This window comes from Lissotriton vulgaris, chromosome 10, assembly GCF_964263255.1.
Source record: "Lissotriton vulgaris chromosome 10, aLisVul1.2, whole genome shotgun sequence".
Taxonomy (NCBI): Eukaryota; Metazoa; Chordata; class Amphibia; order Caudata; family Salamandridae; genus Lissotriton; species Lissotriton vulgaris.
In genome coordinates this window covers 854,233,586-854,250,979 of record NC_141698.1, presented here as the reverse complement: position 1 = coordinate 854,250,979, position 17,394 = coordinate 854,233,586, and the positions used below count along the sequence as shown (strand labels likewise).

The following is a 17,394-nucleotide window of genomic DNA, read 5'->3' as shown; positions in this document are numbered from 1 at the left end:
AATCATGCACCCATTTACATCACAGGTGCTGCAGAACAACCCAGCACAGACAGCGAGGCACTCCAAATTGAGGAGAACCCTGAAGACACCAAGTGAGAGGGCCATCCTGCCCCACGACCTGGACCATCACAACCACCAGCACCAGTACCACCACCTCCCCATGCAGACAGGGCCACCCCTGCAGCCACAGGAGGACAGCAACCACCCCATGTGACACCCATGGCAGTGGTACAGGCCACACCACCACCCAGGAGGCAGACACGGTGCACAGCCACTGTGCGTTCGCAGTCCAGCGGACTGATGAGGCAGCAGCGCAACGTGGCAACACGCGCTGGCAGGGGTGAACATGTCCAAATCCAGGGCTGGGCATAGAAAGCCGGATGCTAGCTGTCCACCAAAAGCAGGCATGGCATATGGCAGCCATGCTGCTGCAGCTTTATAAGACAGCGCACAACGTGAGCCAGCTCAGGGAAAGCATGCAGGTGCTGACGGCTGCAGTCAGGGAGAACAGCCAAATTATGGTGTCACAGCAGGACATCACCCGCCGCCGTCACCACCACCAACTGCTTACCCAGCTGTCAGCATATACCAGATCCAACCACCTGATTGGTAATGCGACCTCCCAACTTTCATGCCGGTCCCTGGCCATGCAGATTCAGATGGTGCAATGCTGCCAGGATGTTGCTAGGGGCGTTGGAACAGGTCACAACCGCTGTCCAGAATCAGCAGGCTTGTGGCCATGGCCATGCAAGGGGGAGGGGGGATGATGCCAGTGAGGGTACATCAAGTCTCAGCAGCCTGTCCGTGCCGGTGGTAACCGAACGCCGCCACAGCACCAGGCCCAGTGCAGCATCACCGGGCAATACTGGCGAGGAGGATGTGGAGAGGCGACTGGGCGTGTCCGGCCGGAGGCGCCAGTGATTGCATGTACTCTAGCAGCAGTGCCATGCTGATATGACAAGTACGCCTGCTTCGCTAACATGGGGCTGTATGAGGAAATTTAGTTTTCATGTATTGTGGAACAAAAATTCAAAGAAATATTATTGTGCAAAAAACAATAAGAATTTATTTCAAACGTAAATCCGACTCATGTCATTATTTAATTTGGCATGCATGAGTGCAGTGTTGTGTGAGGGGTATGGGTGCACTAGAAATAGTTCATTGTGATGTTGTTGTGGCACCTGTGTTCTTCTGCAGGATTCTCCCCTCGTTCATGATGCACATGTGCAGGTGGGCGGTTGTCCCCCTCCGACTCACTGCCAGACATCTCCACATGTATCCTCCGCTTGGTAGCAATATTGTGGAGTATGGCACACACTGCCACGATGCGGCAGCAGACTTCAGGCTGGTATTTGAGGGCCCCACCAGTCTTATGTAGGATGCGGAAGCGGCTCTTTAACAGGCCAAATGTCCGTTCAATGCAATTTCTAGTGCGAATGTGTGCAGCATTGTAACGCCGTTCCTGTGGTGTGGCAGGGTTGAGGTATGGGGTGAGGAGGTACTCACAGAGGCCGTAGGCGCTGTCACCTGAATGAAAGGAGCAGAGGGTAAGCACCTGTTATGCGCAGCTACATGGTCTTGACGTACTGTATGTGGACATGTGTACTTACCTAGGAGGTGTCCTTCGCCATAGTCACCCCTGGCCAAGCGGGTGTGTATGCCACTGTGCCGGAAGATGAAGGAATCATGTGTGCTCCCTGGGTATTGAGCCAATATGCCAGTGATGATTGTCTTTGCATTACAGACCATCTGGATGTTCAGTGAGTGGTAGGACTTTTGGTTCCGGTACATATACTCTGTCTCAGCGGGTGGGCAGATGTGGATGTGGGTACAGTCAATGCATCCAATTACATGGGGAAATTGCGCAATGTTGTACAAGGCAAGCTTTGTTTGATTTAAGTCCTGTTGGGTGGTTGGGAAGGTTATGTAGTGGTGTATCCGGGTCAGCATGGCGTCCAGGAAACACCGTTGGCAGCGTGACAGTGTACTCTGGGAGATCCCCCCTGCATATGCAACTATCCCTTGGAAGCTTCCGGAGGCCAGGAGGTGCAGGCAGCACAGGACCTGGACATGGGTGGGCATGGCATTGGTCCTCCTTGTTAGGTGCTGCATCAGGGGGTCAAGGTCTCTGATGAGCTTGTGGATCATTGCCCCATTTAGCCTGTATTTGGAGTATATCTCCTCTTCAGTCTGGCCCAGTAGTGTTTTCCGCAGCCGGAAGATGCACTCCTGAATCCTGCGTTGGTTCCGGACTGCGCGCTGGAGCCTCAGCCGCCTTGCCACGATGTATAGACCTGGCATTGTAAATGTACTCATGCTACTACGGTGTCTCCTTAAGTGTGTTTGTTTTGCTCTGCCCATTGTTCCTGTTTGAATAACAAAATCCCAATTGAACTTCATGGTTACCACCTGGTTTGACTTCTCCTTAAATTGGGACTCGCATTTTGCGATTTAGTTTTTTCTCGCAATTTGCGATGTTTGATGAATTGTATTTGTGATTTATTTGCAAATTCGCAAATTAATTCGCATAATTAGTGGAAACTCGCTATTACAGATTCGCTAAGGGGGGTTCACATTGATTCTGCGAATTTATGTTTGCGGATTCGCAAATTGGTGAGTTTTTGCTTCATAAATTGAGGAAGCTGAAATTGCGATTGCAATTGCTGTTTCGCAGCTATTGCGAACGCAATTTTGGTTGACGAATCTATCTGATAGTGTCCTCCCCAGCCCAGGAGCATACAAATGATTATTTCACATATGGAGCTCTGTAACAGACATCTTTGTTCCTCAGCATATGATCACACCCTGCACTCTCATTATGTCATAACCGTTAATAACCCCTTAAGTTACCTACTTCCTATGTTGAGTCTGACCAGAACTATGAGGGTCCTGGCACACATAGACTCACGTCACTACAAATACAATTCATGCTAGGAAAAAAACTAAGATACCTATTTCTGAAATGTGTAAAATCTTGTATCACCTTTTACTGACTTGTTGAAATTTGTCTTTGAAACCGTTCAATCAATGGTGGCACAGCAGGAGTGTTCATTGCTTCCTATAGCATACTATTGCAAAGTGGCCTCAAGGTGTTTTTGACTCTCAACCTCCTCCCACTTTATTCTCGAGCTTCCCTAACACAGTCTTTGTTATTAGGTGTTTGCATTATTTAACCTGTATAGTCTTGAACTGTGCTTTGATCATGAGTTTACTGCTTCATTCAAGTGCAACCTAAAGATCTCAAAATGTCCCCATATATTCATCCTCCCATTACTTTACACTCCAACGCCTGAGCTGATCAGTTGTCCTAGCTTAAGTAGTGATCTAACAGTAGTAGACAGACTGTTTGCCTGATCCTAGGGTATAATATAGCTCTTTCTCACATGCAAATAATGATGTTTCTTTCTTTAATTTTCCATTCTCCCAGTGCATGCTTTCTCAGGAGTCTAATCTATCTTCCTTAAACCCTGTATAAAATATTTTAAACCTTGATTTACGAGCTGGTGTTTGCTGCACTCCTTCTTTTTGTTTTGAATTACTTTCTTCTTATTTTTAATTCATTGTATAACTACTCTCTTCCAGTACGGACTACTCTAAGTGATGTATATGTTTGCCTTAAAATCTGTTATTGTATTTATACAAATTGCCTACAGCTCATCTCAAAGGTCACAACCTCCCCTTCTTTGAAAGTGATACCCTGTAACCTAGCAACACCCAATATCCCTTAGCTCATCTATTTATCCCATAATCGTCTGCATAAACTCACACATCCCCCACTAATAATCACATCTATCTCTTAATTAATTATTAAACATTTAACTCCTGTTAATCCACAACAAAGACACTTGGGGTAAATACATGGAATAATCACTGTGAGAGCAGAAAACTAATCCCAATAACCACAAATCAAATCAATAGAGAGAACCCACCGGTGGCTTGAGTGGCTGATCTCAAACAGTCCAACTGGTCCGGCAACGCTTCCAGAGGGGAATCTGAAAAGGACTCTCGCCCACTAGAAGTTCTGAGTGGCATGCTTCATCATCGTGTCCTTGTAATCAAGGGAGCTCTTTTAGGATTGTTGATAGTGGTATCTGAGAAACTTTAAAATTGCCTTGTGCTCTCTCACGTGAATTTTTAAATATTGCAGGGTTTTTTGGCAATGCTAAAAGCTGGTTGATTGTCAGAAGGAATAAATGTCCACTTGCATCTAAAAAAGGTCCACAAGTTTCAGCCATCTATCTCAGCTCAATGGGTATTGTGGCTTTCTACGGGACAAAAAATCAGGTCCCCTTTTTTTTGTAAGATAATTCCCCTCATTTTGTAACTAGTATGGGTTAAATAACCCTTCAGCATCGCATTCATGCAGGCCAAACTTACAAACCAATAGGGTACTTTGGCCCATTCATTTTCTAGCGCTCAGGCGTTTTCTGTCCCATAGGGATTTTAGAGATGGGCGGACCCTATAGTCACACATTCATCAAAGGTCAATGTACATTTGTATACCTAGTAGGTCCTCCAAACCCTAATAACCACCAATAACCAAATGCTTGTTCATGTTTTCTCATGTATCTTGATAATTCCTTTGACTTTGTTCATCCCAGTTCGCAATTATTTTTGGACTATCCTCCCCTTCACATTGTCTCTGTGTTCCTCAAAGAACACCTCTTTGTACCTAAGTGTCTAGTTACCTCTTCTAACGAAATTGGGACTCTTGTTTCAACACTGTAGGCCTTAGAAGAATGTAGTTACGATGAAAAGTCTAAGGCCCTTGAAGGAACCGGGTTTCATGTTGAAAATTTACTCTGGAACCCCGGGCCGATGTCTCTTTTTCTCAGCATGAAAGTGTGGAGGGGAGAAAAATTGTTAATCAATCAATAATTACAATTACAATGAACTATGACTCTGAAGAATTACAGACTCCTGAATAGTTTTTATTAATTCATTACAAAACCAAGAACAGTTGGACATTCAAACACCTCAAGATGAGGGTGTAGAAGTACATTGGAGCTAGTACAACGCCAAACCTACGAGTGACATTAAGGTGGTGCAACATGCACAGGATAATCAGTTCCAAAATCAGGATACAGAAAATGATGGCTACAATGTCTAGAATACCCTTCATTGGAGGTTCGTAGGTGAAAAGCATCTAGTCTGTCCCTACACTACCACTAACATGACGTCTCTACTTCGCATTCCCCAAAAGCAAGTTCTGTAAATGTGTTCGCACGTGAAGGCTTCCTAAGAAGTCCACTCACGTTGAATGGGTCAAGTAGCATAAAGCTACACAGCTCGCTCTAAGATGCTCTGCCTCTCAAGGCAAAACAGAAGTACCCCGGACACTGTCCCTAACTTCAACACATGAACTTGCTAGTAGTATCAAAAAATGCATTTCGACATAACCCCATCCAAGCTAGGCACCTCCTTGTAACCCCATCCAAGCAAGGCACCTCCTTGTAGGTAACTTTCCATGCTGCAGCGATGCTCCCAGGCCTTGGCTAGATGACCTTGATTGCCAGGCTCACTCCGATGAGAAAGTACAACAGTCCTTTATTATCAGTGTCACCGTTCAATGTATGCTCTCCTCCCTAAGCCTAACTCCTAAAACAAAGACATTATTCTAGCTACCAAAGATGGATTCTTCCACCTGCAACAGAAACGTGAGAAAGAACAAACTCCACATGCACATGAAATCCACTAACGGGTCTAATGCAAGAGCTTCCAGGGGAAGATACAATTCAGGCTTACAGAAATCGGTCAACATAAGAAATGGCAAAAGGCCTCATGGAATTACACATTTAAAATAAACATTATTAGTGAGCACATCTAAGTTAACACGTTACATGAGCACATCGATTGTGTAAATGCTCGTTAGCTACATGTACGAATTCTACACGTTAATGATTTTGTCTAATCATGTAAAATTCCTACGTTAATTTCTTCCCGTTTTACATTGAAATATCCCTAACACTTTACTTTTCACGTTATTACATTACACGTTCTACTGACTTAATGGTAACACCACAAAGGATTATATGCGGGCATGAACTACCCATGAGTATAAACACTCCTATAAATGAAAGAGCAAAATCTGTGCTCTATCACCCTCAATGTAGCGCTTTCGCAAATCCTGACATGGGCCCAAGCTCTCTTTTAAACCTGAATCTGGATTATAATGTGGCCTCTAATTGCACATGCTACAGGCTTTTGCCCACATATTTTGCGCTGGGTAAAACCTGCCGCAAATCATGCAGATAAATGTGGGAAATCAGACTCTGCGTGCCATGGCATGGGGTAACCATGGGGTCGGAGCGCAGACCTCCATCCAAAGGTCCTCCGCTAGGAAGGATAACATAAATGTGAGGTCCAGGAGAAGCAAATGTAAGAGTCACCCTTTGATGGTTCAGAGTGCACTGCTAACTATTCTCATGTATGCATTTAAATGAGATACTAGAAGCATGAGGAATGGCCAAGGGATCTGGGAAGAAGAATGTGCTGTCACAGTTGCCGCACGTGTTCAGAATGCAGATTAGGTGGAAAGGACCGGGAAGTAAACAAAAAAGTACATTTTTTCTGAGTTAGAGGATCATATATAATCTACATTAATTCCAATGATTTGCTTTCAAGTAATCATATCAAGTGCTCAACCAAGCAAAAACAACTGGAAGTATGACCTTAATTACTGTAAACAATGACAGTCCAGCGTTTCTGATCACTCCCTGTGATTCAGTGACCAATCATTTTCCATTATCAAGGAGTTTCCAGTTAGCCTACTGGGTGGACTCACGCGGTGACGTGTCTTCTGCCACTTTTGCAGACTTGTTAATCAGACGATATCGTATTTTTGTCATTGATGGAAAGGTGTTGCATTCGAGAATCAGACAGGAATCTTTACTGAAATGAACATTACATTTATATAGCGCACTCATGCTCAGCCAGAGGCGTCTTGGTGCTAGGACCAGTTAGAGAAGAAACGGAAGAGAAGAAGAGAGGAAATCCTGAGCTGATGTAAGCAGCAGAAGTCTTTTGGCTATAAAGCAATGTTTTAAGCACTTTCCGAACATGAACCAGGCCCTCCTCAAAAATTATTTCAAAATGAAAATAATTGGTACATTGGTGAGCTTGTAACAAAGTTTTTTCAGCTTGCAGGTACGCGTTGCAAGTCCAAATTGACAGAAATGCAGAAATTCCATGTGTTGTGGGCCCTTGAATATAAGCAACAAATGACCATCCCAATGTCCATGAGTGGTGTTGCAGTGCTTGCTTGTATGAACCTGTTTACGTGTTCAACCCCCTTAAGTCTCTTCACGTTTGGTGACTTTGCATCTCTGAGCTTGTCTATGATACACCTACCGTGTGTGTGTATGAGGTGGCATGCATAACTCAGTTTTAGTACTGCACTCATACACACTTTTTCTTGAATAATTCAAGTGTTTTTTTCAAATCTGGCCAGTTTCTTTCAATTTTCAAGTCTGGCATTAGCCTAAGCTTTTGATTTTACTAAAATTATCTTTGCAATGTACTTATAGGGGCTAACATTAGTTTGTCTGTTGTTTTGTCCTTCACATTTATCTTCCACCTGCTCTATAGTATGCAGCGTGGGGAAATTGGTCAGCCCACTTCAGCCACTGGATAATTTTACTGTAAGTGATGCAATTTTGCTCTTACGGAAGGGGCACATTGCCACTCAAAGTAATTCCCTTTATGCTGGAGACTAAAATGGCAACGTGTGCTAATCGGCACTAAGAAAAATATTGGGGCATATTATCAACAAATAGCGATATTTATCGCTAAGTAGGGTTAGCGGCAATTTTTTTATCGCCGCGCATCACCGGATTTTATCGCTGAGATGACGTGCTATTAGCAACGTTTATCTCAAAAGCGATAACATTTCCAGCGATAGCGGCGAAATCCGTGAATATCGCTGAGAATACAGCGATATTCACGCATTATCGCTAACAGGGTCTTAGCCATTATATCCACCTCCCATTGAATATAATGGCTAAGAACTGGTCTGAGCAGGTGTTAGTTTTTGGAGATATTTGAGCTTAGTGCAAATATTTGCATCGCTACGCCTGTGCTGGTAATAGGCGATAGCGATGTTAGCGACTGCTTTCAGTCGCTAACAGGTTGGGTACGCCCACTTTGCATGTCATTAGCGATAAATATCGCTGACATGCAAAGCGGGCCCCAACCGCTCGCTATCGCCTACAAGCTGTTGCTGACTAATAGGGCGATAGAATTATCGCCGCTTAGCGGCCGAAAACGTCTGCTAAAGCAGCGATAATTTCCTATTGCCCCCCTTAATAATATATGCCCCCCTGTTTTAGGCAATTTTTGTTTATATTGGCGTGGGCGAGGCAGCGCCCGCAACAGTAACGTTCTAGAAAATACTGACAAAATAATACATCCATTGGCAAATCCAAAAGCCTAGTAGCCAACTACAGATACAGATCTAGTGGCTTTGCTATTGTTTGTTTACAAAATAGAATGGTGACAAAATGCATTAACTCTGATCTTCCATCTTGATGATCATTCTATTCTTTACTTCAGGTTGAAACACTGCTTGCACTGCAGTACAAATGTTTAAAATCTAGGAAATACTTCTTTTGTAACTCCATATTTCGATAACCTCATATGTGGTGACTTGTCTATCTGTTGATGTGCCTGAATGGGTGGCATGGATATCTGTTGTTCTTTGTGCAATGATACTGGCATGTTTGTTGGTCTGAGTTCATGAGCGCCCTATCTCTGTCAGTGCACATAGTTGTACGTAAAAGTTTGGTTACTTTTTTAAGTGTAGATGTGGTCATGTATGTGCCGCTATGCCAAGAATCGGTGCCTCAATTCGAACAGATGCCAAACATCAGACTTCGTCATTTTAGTTCTCATCATGCTAGATCCTACCGAGGATTTTTCAGTCTTAGGGGCAGATTTACAATTACTGGTGCATCCCTGCAAATTAGCAGGGATGCGCCAGTAATTGTGCGCCGCAGCTCCGCCAACCATTATGCGCCGCACCATGGGGCAAAAACGGCACAGATGCATCTGTGCCGTGTAGGCGGCCCATTGCTGGAGTTGTGTTACAAGTCGTAAATACCCCACACCATGGCGCATCTTTTGCGCCGCCGCTGCGTCGGTGTAAAAGAGGCGCAAGGGGCTTGTAAATCTGCCCTAAAGTTCTTAATTGTTTATATTACAAAGACATAAGCAGTATTTAAACAAAATCTGAATATCTTTGTCAATATTCATTAGATTTCAGTTTCACAATACAGACGTTTCTGACAGATCCAGTTGGGTGTTTTCTCACAAAAACCTTCCTTTGCACCATTGAAGAACCCTTCTTCAGTGTAAGGCATTCACATTGGCAGCGACTTATTAAAGATGGCTATCCTTTGCATGGGTAGTGTCACTCAGCAGATGGGAAACACTCATTATGCTTGTGGAGAATGCAAACACAAAACCGAAGCTCCACCCTACGTTTGATTTGCATCTGGCAACATATATTTTGCCGTTGAAATGCATGCTTCTTTCTGTTAATCTAGCAACCCCCTACAGAGGATTCATGGGGAAGTTACCTCAAAGGTTTGTGTTCCTGGGTCTAGCACTGAGATTTTCTTTCATCTTATTTCATTGCTAATAATAGATTTTTATAACCATAGACAAATGTAAAAGAGACAGCCGAACTCTGTTGATTGACTTGCACCCCAAAATATAATTTCTCGTCAAGTTTGTATAAAAAGTGAATATGTGACTAACTCATTAATACTTAAAGCAGGTAATTGCTTCAGTTTAATTTAAAAGGTTGAATTCTGATCTATTAAAAGACCTAATTAAAACTCTCATCTATAAATAATGTATATAAATAAAACAGATGTTTTGCGTTTTCAGACTATTTGTAGGAGCATCGTTAAAATAGGCCTAACATGATGTGTTACAAAGTAATGTAAGCACCCTTGTATGTACTGTTTATAATTGAAGCGATGCTTTTACCCCAGTACTTAATGTGTGTAAGTGGCTGGAGGTGGTGGGCACTGACCCTCATTTATGGGACCTGAACATATTTTCCATCTTCAGACTTTGACTCTGAAGAAGTGAGGGAAAAGCAGAAAAAGGAGAAGAGAGGAGGAACAGAAAGATAGGAAAAGGGCGGCAGCGTCCCGTCGCTAAAGGCAGAAGGTCAGCCTGACGGACACTCTTCGTGTTTTGGTCAGGCATCCAGAAGCTGTACGTGCACTAAATGCGCAGGTGCCTTCCTGACCTGAAATATGCCGGGCTGAAGTTTTCATAGCCCGACGGGCGGGACCTCTTCAGTCCAGCAACATTTTCTGTGAGCCTCCCCCTCATAACGAGTGGTAGTGTCATGTTTAGACCCAGACCTGGGTGCTTCAGTTTTAAGCCCTGAAGTGCCCAGGGCCAAATGTTCATCTTTGACGCTTGTCACAGAGTGAGGTGGAGTCAGCAAGTCTCACGAACCCCATTCCACTCCGTTACAAGTAAGAGACTACTGCCTTCTCTCATTGGCTGAAGGTCAATCACTAGGCGGAAGTGGCAGTACCAATGCTCCAAGAGTCCTGGAGGTTTCCCTTCCACCACCGTAAATGCAGCCCAGTAAGTGTTTTTCTTTTCAAATGTTGGGTGCATGCATGTATGTATGAATATTTGTGTTTGTCCATGCTTGTTTAGAGTAGCTGTGTACGTTTGTATGTGCTGGATGTGAATATGTGGGTTATAGAGAGAGTGCATGTGTGAGTCCGTCCCACCCCTGCTGCATATTACGGGCCGCTACTGGAAAAGAGTAACAATAGGCAAAATCTGGGCTGCGTAGGGGCTGCAAGAATGAGATAAAGAGACTGGGAGTGGTGGGTGTTGTAAGAAAGATCCATGAGGTGAAACAAGACTAGGTCGCCTTCAGCGTCATCAGCAGGCTCCTTTTGAAAACGTTGGGCCCCTGCACCTATTTATGTATTCATTTAATTTTAGGTTTGGCGTTAGCCAACAACGTTTGAGTTTGCTAAATGTTTAGATATAATATGCTTACTTATAGGGGCATTCATCCAGTCCTCTTCATCCTTTGGTTTGCAGTTGTCATTAAGGTTTCTTTTTCTCCCATTCCAGAATTCTGCCTTGGGCAGTGGGCCAACCCACTTGAGCCAATGCTTTTCTTATATTGGCTAATGCCTAGTTGCTCCCCCAACAATGAAGTTTTACAAAGGCCATGCAAACCAAAGAAGCATTGACAAAGCCAAAAGGCTGGCTGCCAGACATACTGCTTTTACCAAAATGTGTTTCTTTGCTAGATCACATCTAGAGTCTCCCAATCCATGTTTTCTGAAAATTCATTGATAAAAGTACTTATATAAAGACACTGGGACAGCAATCTTCATCCGTTGGCTGTTATTAACATTTTGCTTTAACTCACCACAGCACGGGGTAATGGCCCAGGCCATTTCAGCCTTTGACTTTACACTTGGTGAGTGACAACATGTTGTCTGTGCACATGTGCATCTCTGCCAGCAAAGACGTGCACTTCAGTTCCAGTGCTCTTGACCCAATGCCCACTTTCATTTTCTTTAGTTTTTGTTTACTGTATGTTAGCCTTAACAATGCTTTTATTTGGCTTTGCCTATGCAGGTTTTTTGGGGCAAGCCCAGCAGCTTCAGATACACTTCGATGGTGCTGCAGTGGAATTGGGCCCTGCGTTGTAAGTCACGGTCTTTGCATTGAGCTTGGACTTTGGCTTCGGGGCAGGCATAGACACGGTGTCGAAGAGCGGCGGCGGTTCCAAAGTGATGCTCGGAGTTAGTGCGTTGGTTTATTTTTTTTTGTCACAGCAAACTCGCTTCCAAAGGCCCAGGTAGTGGAATTGGCACCCCTTGGCAGAGCAGGGCTCTCAGTAGAGGAGCCCAGCTACTGCAGGTGAAAACCTTGATGGCCCAGACAATTCCAACAGAAGGCAAGCTCAACTCAAGCCCTTGGAGAAATTTTAGACATCAGAATGCAGAGAGTAAAGTCAAGTCCTCTCACTTCCAGGACAGAAGCAGCAGGCAACGTGCCAACACAGCAAAGCAAGCAGTCGAATTGGCAGACTCTCCTGGCAGCTCAAACACTTTTCTTCCTGGTAGAATGCTCTCAGGCCAGAACTGTTCTGAGTATATGGTATCAGAGGTCCAGTACCTATACCCATTTTAGACTTTGAAGTGGGGAGACTTCAAAGAAAGGTCTTTGTAGTGCCCAAGATCCTGCCCTTCCTCGCCCTGGCTCCAGATACACTACAAGGGGGTAGGCATCTCTTTGTGTGGGGGCAGCCACAGCCCTATTCAGGTGCAAGTGTCAACTCCTCCCTACCACTCTAGCCTGGCGATGGGCCATCAAGATATGCAAGGCACACCTCTGCTCTCTTTGTGTGTGACTGTCTATAGTGAATTCCCAAAGCCAACTGTCGTCCTACGCAAATGTGTATACTAGGGACAGGAAGAGGCACAAAATGGTTAAAGTACGAAAATGCCAACTTTCTAAAAGATGTGTTTTTAATTGTGAGTCCAGAGACACCAAAAAACAATTTTCTATCTGCTCCCAACTGGAAGATACACTTGTACGATGTTACCAGGCATCTCCAATGCTAACCTATGGGAGGGATTGACCTTGCTGTAGTGAAAAAAGAAGTTAGCGGTTTTTCACTACCAGGAAATGTAAAACTCACAGGTACATGTCCTACCTCCTAAATACACTGCACTCTGCCCATGAGGTTTCTGAGGGCCTACCGCAGGGGTGCCTTACATATAAGAAAGGGAAGATTTGGGCCTGGTGAGTGAACGCACTTGCAAGGTTGAAATGCCGGTTTAAAACTGCACACACAGGCATTGCAGTGGCGGGTCTGAGATAGGTTTGCAAGGTTACTTATGTGGGTGGCAAATCAGTGCTGCAGTCCTCTAGTAGCATTCATGTTACAGGCCCTGGGCACACATGGTGCACTGTACTATCGTTTTACTAGTAAATCAAATGCGCCAATCATGGAGAAACCAATTACATCAGGTTTTAGACACAGAGCACTTGCACCTTATCACTGGTCAGCAGTGGTAAAGTGCCCAGAGTCCTAAAGTCAATAAAAACAAAATTCAGCACACAGTCAAAAACAGGCGGTCAGAAGCAACAAGCATTTGCAATGCAATCGGTCTCGCCTTTGGGACCTTATATGTATTTAGCTATGCAGCACATGTTTTTTTAACATGGAGGGAAAGTAAGCACCAAAATGTGTGACACCCCAGGTATGGCAACACATAGAGAGAAATATTGCCTTTTAGCTGGAAATGGTATAGTCCAAAGCACCAAAGCAAATGCAAGATTTGAAAAAATATTATTGTCTACGGGTGCTCGTGGAAGTCAATTTCTCTGAACTGGAATCTAGAGAATGCTAAAGTGATTCTGATATTTTACTGACCTCTGTTGGTCGTTTTCCATCAAGAAAGTTAAATATTGGCAGTTGCCAGAAAAAATTAACCCCTTCGCTGCTGGCCCGTTTCCGCCGCTGTGCGGTAAACAAAAGAACAGGGCGGGGCCGTGACGAACCCCAGCCGTCATCAGCACACGAGCACCGTGGAGCGTGACGGCTGGGGTTCGTCACCAGCATGCAAGGGGTTAAAAAAAGAAAGTCCCTCAGCAGAAAGCAATTCTGGTATTTTGTTCATCTCTACTGGTCGTTTTCTATCAAGACACTTAAATAGAGGCAGTTGAACAAGCAGAAAGCAATTCTGGTATTTTACTGACCTCTACTGGTCGTTTTCTATCAAGACAATTAAATAGAGGCAGTTGAACAGAAAAAAAAGTCCCTAAACGGAAGCAGACAAGTCCTAGGGCTGATCTCCAGAGCCCACAAAGTACATACACATATAAGTATACTAACCAAGAGGTATCGAATGCTCGACCTAAAAAGGAGGAATCACACCAAAATATGCCAGGTCTTCCAGCTTCATTTTCTGTGCACTATGCGTCGGTTTAGTTTTAAAATAAAGATTTTAAAACATGTATTCCATTTTCTAGTGATACTTGAGTGGATTGTTTATTTATGTAAGAGGATTTGGTGTTCCACTAAGTGTCCAGGTCTATCTCACAGGACTGCATGTTACATGAACTACATCTAACTAAACATTGCTCAGTGGGTTATGTATGGGTTGCAGTGTAATTGATTTTTTGATTCTAGTTTCTACATTTACTGAGTCCTTAGTGCCAGGGCGTCAGAAATTCAAACCTGCAGCTCTAGCAAATGTAACCGGATCTAGTTCAGAAAGATTAGGAAAGCTATAGCTCAGAAGACTACTTCAGCTCTGAAATATCAACTATATCTTGTCATGGGTAGTTCCATCAGCGAGCAGTATTCAGCTTGCTGACATCTAAAGCATTGATTAGAATTTTGCCTCTCCCCAATGGGAGGTATAATTGGATTTTTCTTCTGGTGAGGAGTTGAAAATGAGTGTGATGATGAAGGTGAGAAATGACTCCAAATTCACACTGGAGTCAAACAGCGCTCCTACGTTTTCGGCTGTGGAACAGAGGCTGAGGATGGTTTTTTAAGGGGGGAATGTAATTTCACATATGGAGCAGAGGAATGAGGGAAGCAGAGAATTACATTTTAAAAGAGTTTTAAAGAGGGATCAATCTAGAGTCTAGTAGCTGTATGGATTACATTTTTGGGCACGAAATAAGATGGAGGAAAATGTCATTGTTTCAGAGAATATAGGACAAGCCAACAGTGCAGTGTCTCTACCTTGACCAGCCTCCTGTTTCCCACATGCCAGGGCTTACACATGTCAGTGGGACACTGGAACTAGTAAAAGGCTGTCTTCGAATCATTTTCAATTTTCCACATTTGTCATTTACTGTTTGTGAGCGTTTCGTCCGTATTCACTTTAGTTTACATGTCTGGCATGGAGTAAAATTAGCTCGAGAAACACGAAATGCTGGCATTCTAGAGTTCCATTGTATCCTCTCTTAATGACCCCATCGAAGGTTCCAGACAGCCTCTGTCCTCGCGGCCGCGCTTCAATGAAACACAACACTCTCATTCTTCCAAGGCTCGGGTTATGGCTGGAGGGCGGGTTCCCTGCTCACTGGGAGTGCCCCAGAGGGGTGTCAGTGTAGGCAGGTCACCCGTTGATAACTCGCTGTGGAGTGCCTTCATTATTTCCTCCTGTAATGGGCTATTTATGCAGAATTTAAACACTGTAGGTTTTAGAAACAGCGGGGACTGTTTCAGTTTGATTACCCCGAGCCTGTGAAACTTAGCAGTAGGGCGAGAGGCACACGCTACCCTTGGACAATGTGCGCGGCATGGCGGTGCTGGAGATGAATACTAAATAGCTTTATTTCTTTTTTTTCCCCCCCATTGCAGTCCGCGCACGTTGCCATGGCCAGTTTCCAGGTCGACGCTTTTGGGTCATCGTTCATACTCGATGTAACGCTAAACCAGTAAGTACTTCCAATGCATAGATATGTATATACATATATATCTTCAGTCGATTAATAAAAGCGGGTTGTTTATATACGTATTCTTTGCTGTCACCTGTTGCCTATATTTTTTTCCAGAAGAGACATATTAATTAGCTTTTACTTGACTGCACATTTTTCTGATCCCCAAATTGCACAGGAGGCTGAAAGTAGAACGAATGAATCACTTTCGTGTTTATGTGTTTAATTTGACTTGATTCTAAAAAAAAGTCTGCATGCTGACCCTTTTCATTACTTACTTTATATTTTTGGCCACATTGCATAGGTGAGTTTTTAAAGAATGATGGCTGTCTTAAAATGCCTTTACAGTCTTCATTTCATAACTCTGTAGCCCCTGTTCAAAGATAATTTGAAAAAAAGTCAGATATCTTCCCATTGAAGGTCTCTCCCAACACTAACTCAGACTTCTGATTTTTAAGGTGTTCCAGTGCTTTGTGTACAAATATATGCAAATTACAGCTTTTTTGAAATTCATACTGCACCTCCTCCTCTGCACCCACCAACTCCCGTTAAGTCTTCACACAGATGACAACACATTACATTTGTTTCCTCTGTTTTGTTTTACCTCGAAATTATTTTTCAAGATTCTGATAACCATGCATCTAGAACTCATTTCAATACGCATGTGTTCCTTATTTTTCCCTCCTTAAAAATACATTTACTTGTGCTTATTTACATGGTGGGAATGACTATGCCCAGCATTTGAGAATAACTACAAAGTTAGAGCTGTCTGGTTGTTCTGAGCATTTGGCATTGCCATCACCTCAAGACCATTCCAGAGTCAGAAGATCTGGAAATAGTCATTCTTCATTTGAAGAATTTGAAGCATTTTACCACCTTGGTGATGGATGCGAAAGCTTGTTTTGGAGCCTGTAATCTCCTTTTTTAGGCACAATCAGCTCGTGAGAACTTGAATTGCATGGGATTGCAGATGTCCTGTAGACCTCAACAGGACAGTGAAGTAGAATTTTTCCAGAAACATAGGGTGATGGAAGGAAGAACCTGAGCTTTCAAGCTTGTTTGTCGAGTAGTGGATCGATTGGGAACATTCACTGTGCATTCTGCAAACCTTCCTCCACTTCAGCTCTGGAGCTGTAGAGGGATCTTCTAGATATTGTGTGTCAGAATCTCATAGACAAAGTAACGTCTGACATAAATATTATGTCTTAAATATTGGTTACAAAAACATCATTCCACTGGGCGTACATTTTCTTTTATTAACTTCAGGGGTGATATTTTTGTAGAAGTTAGCTATGAAATGTTATTTCCGTCAGACATTATTCTGTCTTTGATATTCTGGTATGACTATCTTCTGGAGCTAATATGACACAGACACTGGGTTGGGGTCAGCATGGTCTTCCAAATGGAAGTTCATGTCTCCGAGAAGGATGTAATTGCTAGCATTGAGGGCGAGTGGTGTGACAGTCTGTGATTGTGTGAGTGAAGTTGGTGCGCAGTCTTGGTGGCCTGTAGAGGAGAGTGCCACTAAGGGTGAAGTTTTTTTTGACCTGGAACTTGAATGACAGGTGTTCCATACTGGAGGATGTATCTCATGTTTGCATTTTCCTTCATCTAACCCTCACCACTTTATGCCATTGGCAGTCACTGACCTCCATGGAGAAGCATTTCCAACAATATGGTACATTGAAAGATAGCGCATGAAAAGTGTGTCCAGGGGTGACTTGTCATATAGAAAGTCGCAGCTCCTCATACTTACATGCAATTGTTTGTCAGGAAAGAGAAAACCATTAAGAACACCATCCCTGTTGCCTACCCTCAGAGCCTGCCAATTTGGAATTACTGTAACAGCTCCCTTTCCTGCTCAGATATTCACTATCTTCGGTAATGTCATACTCAGCAAGTGTATCTTTTTACCTTCCTTCAGGAATGTGT

General features: G+C 43.6%; 1 protein-coding gene across 2 annotated transcripts in view; it reads left to right on the top strand.

Annotated features, from left to right (window-relative positions):
• Positions 1–17,394, top strand: part of ADAM22 (ADAM metallopeptidase domain 22) — a 1,128,810-nt gene that overhangs the window by 154,697 nt on the left and 956,719 nt on the right. For both annotated transcript variants that reach the window (XM_086941795.1, XM_086941794.1), the window contains exon 3: positions 15,386–15,462. In XM_086941795.1, coding sequence (XP_086797921.1) covers positions 15,386–15,462 — 77 coding nt within the window. The remainder of the gene's footprint in view (positions 1–15,385; positions 15,463–17,394) is intronic.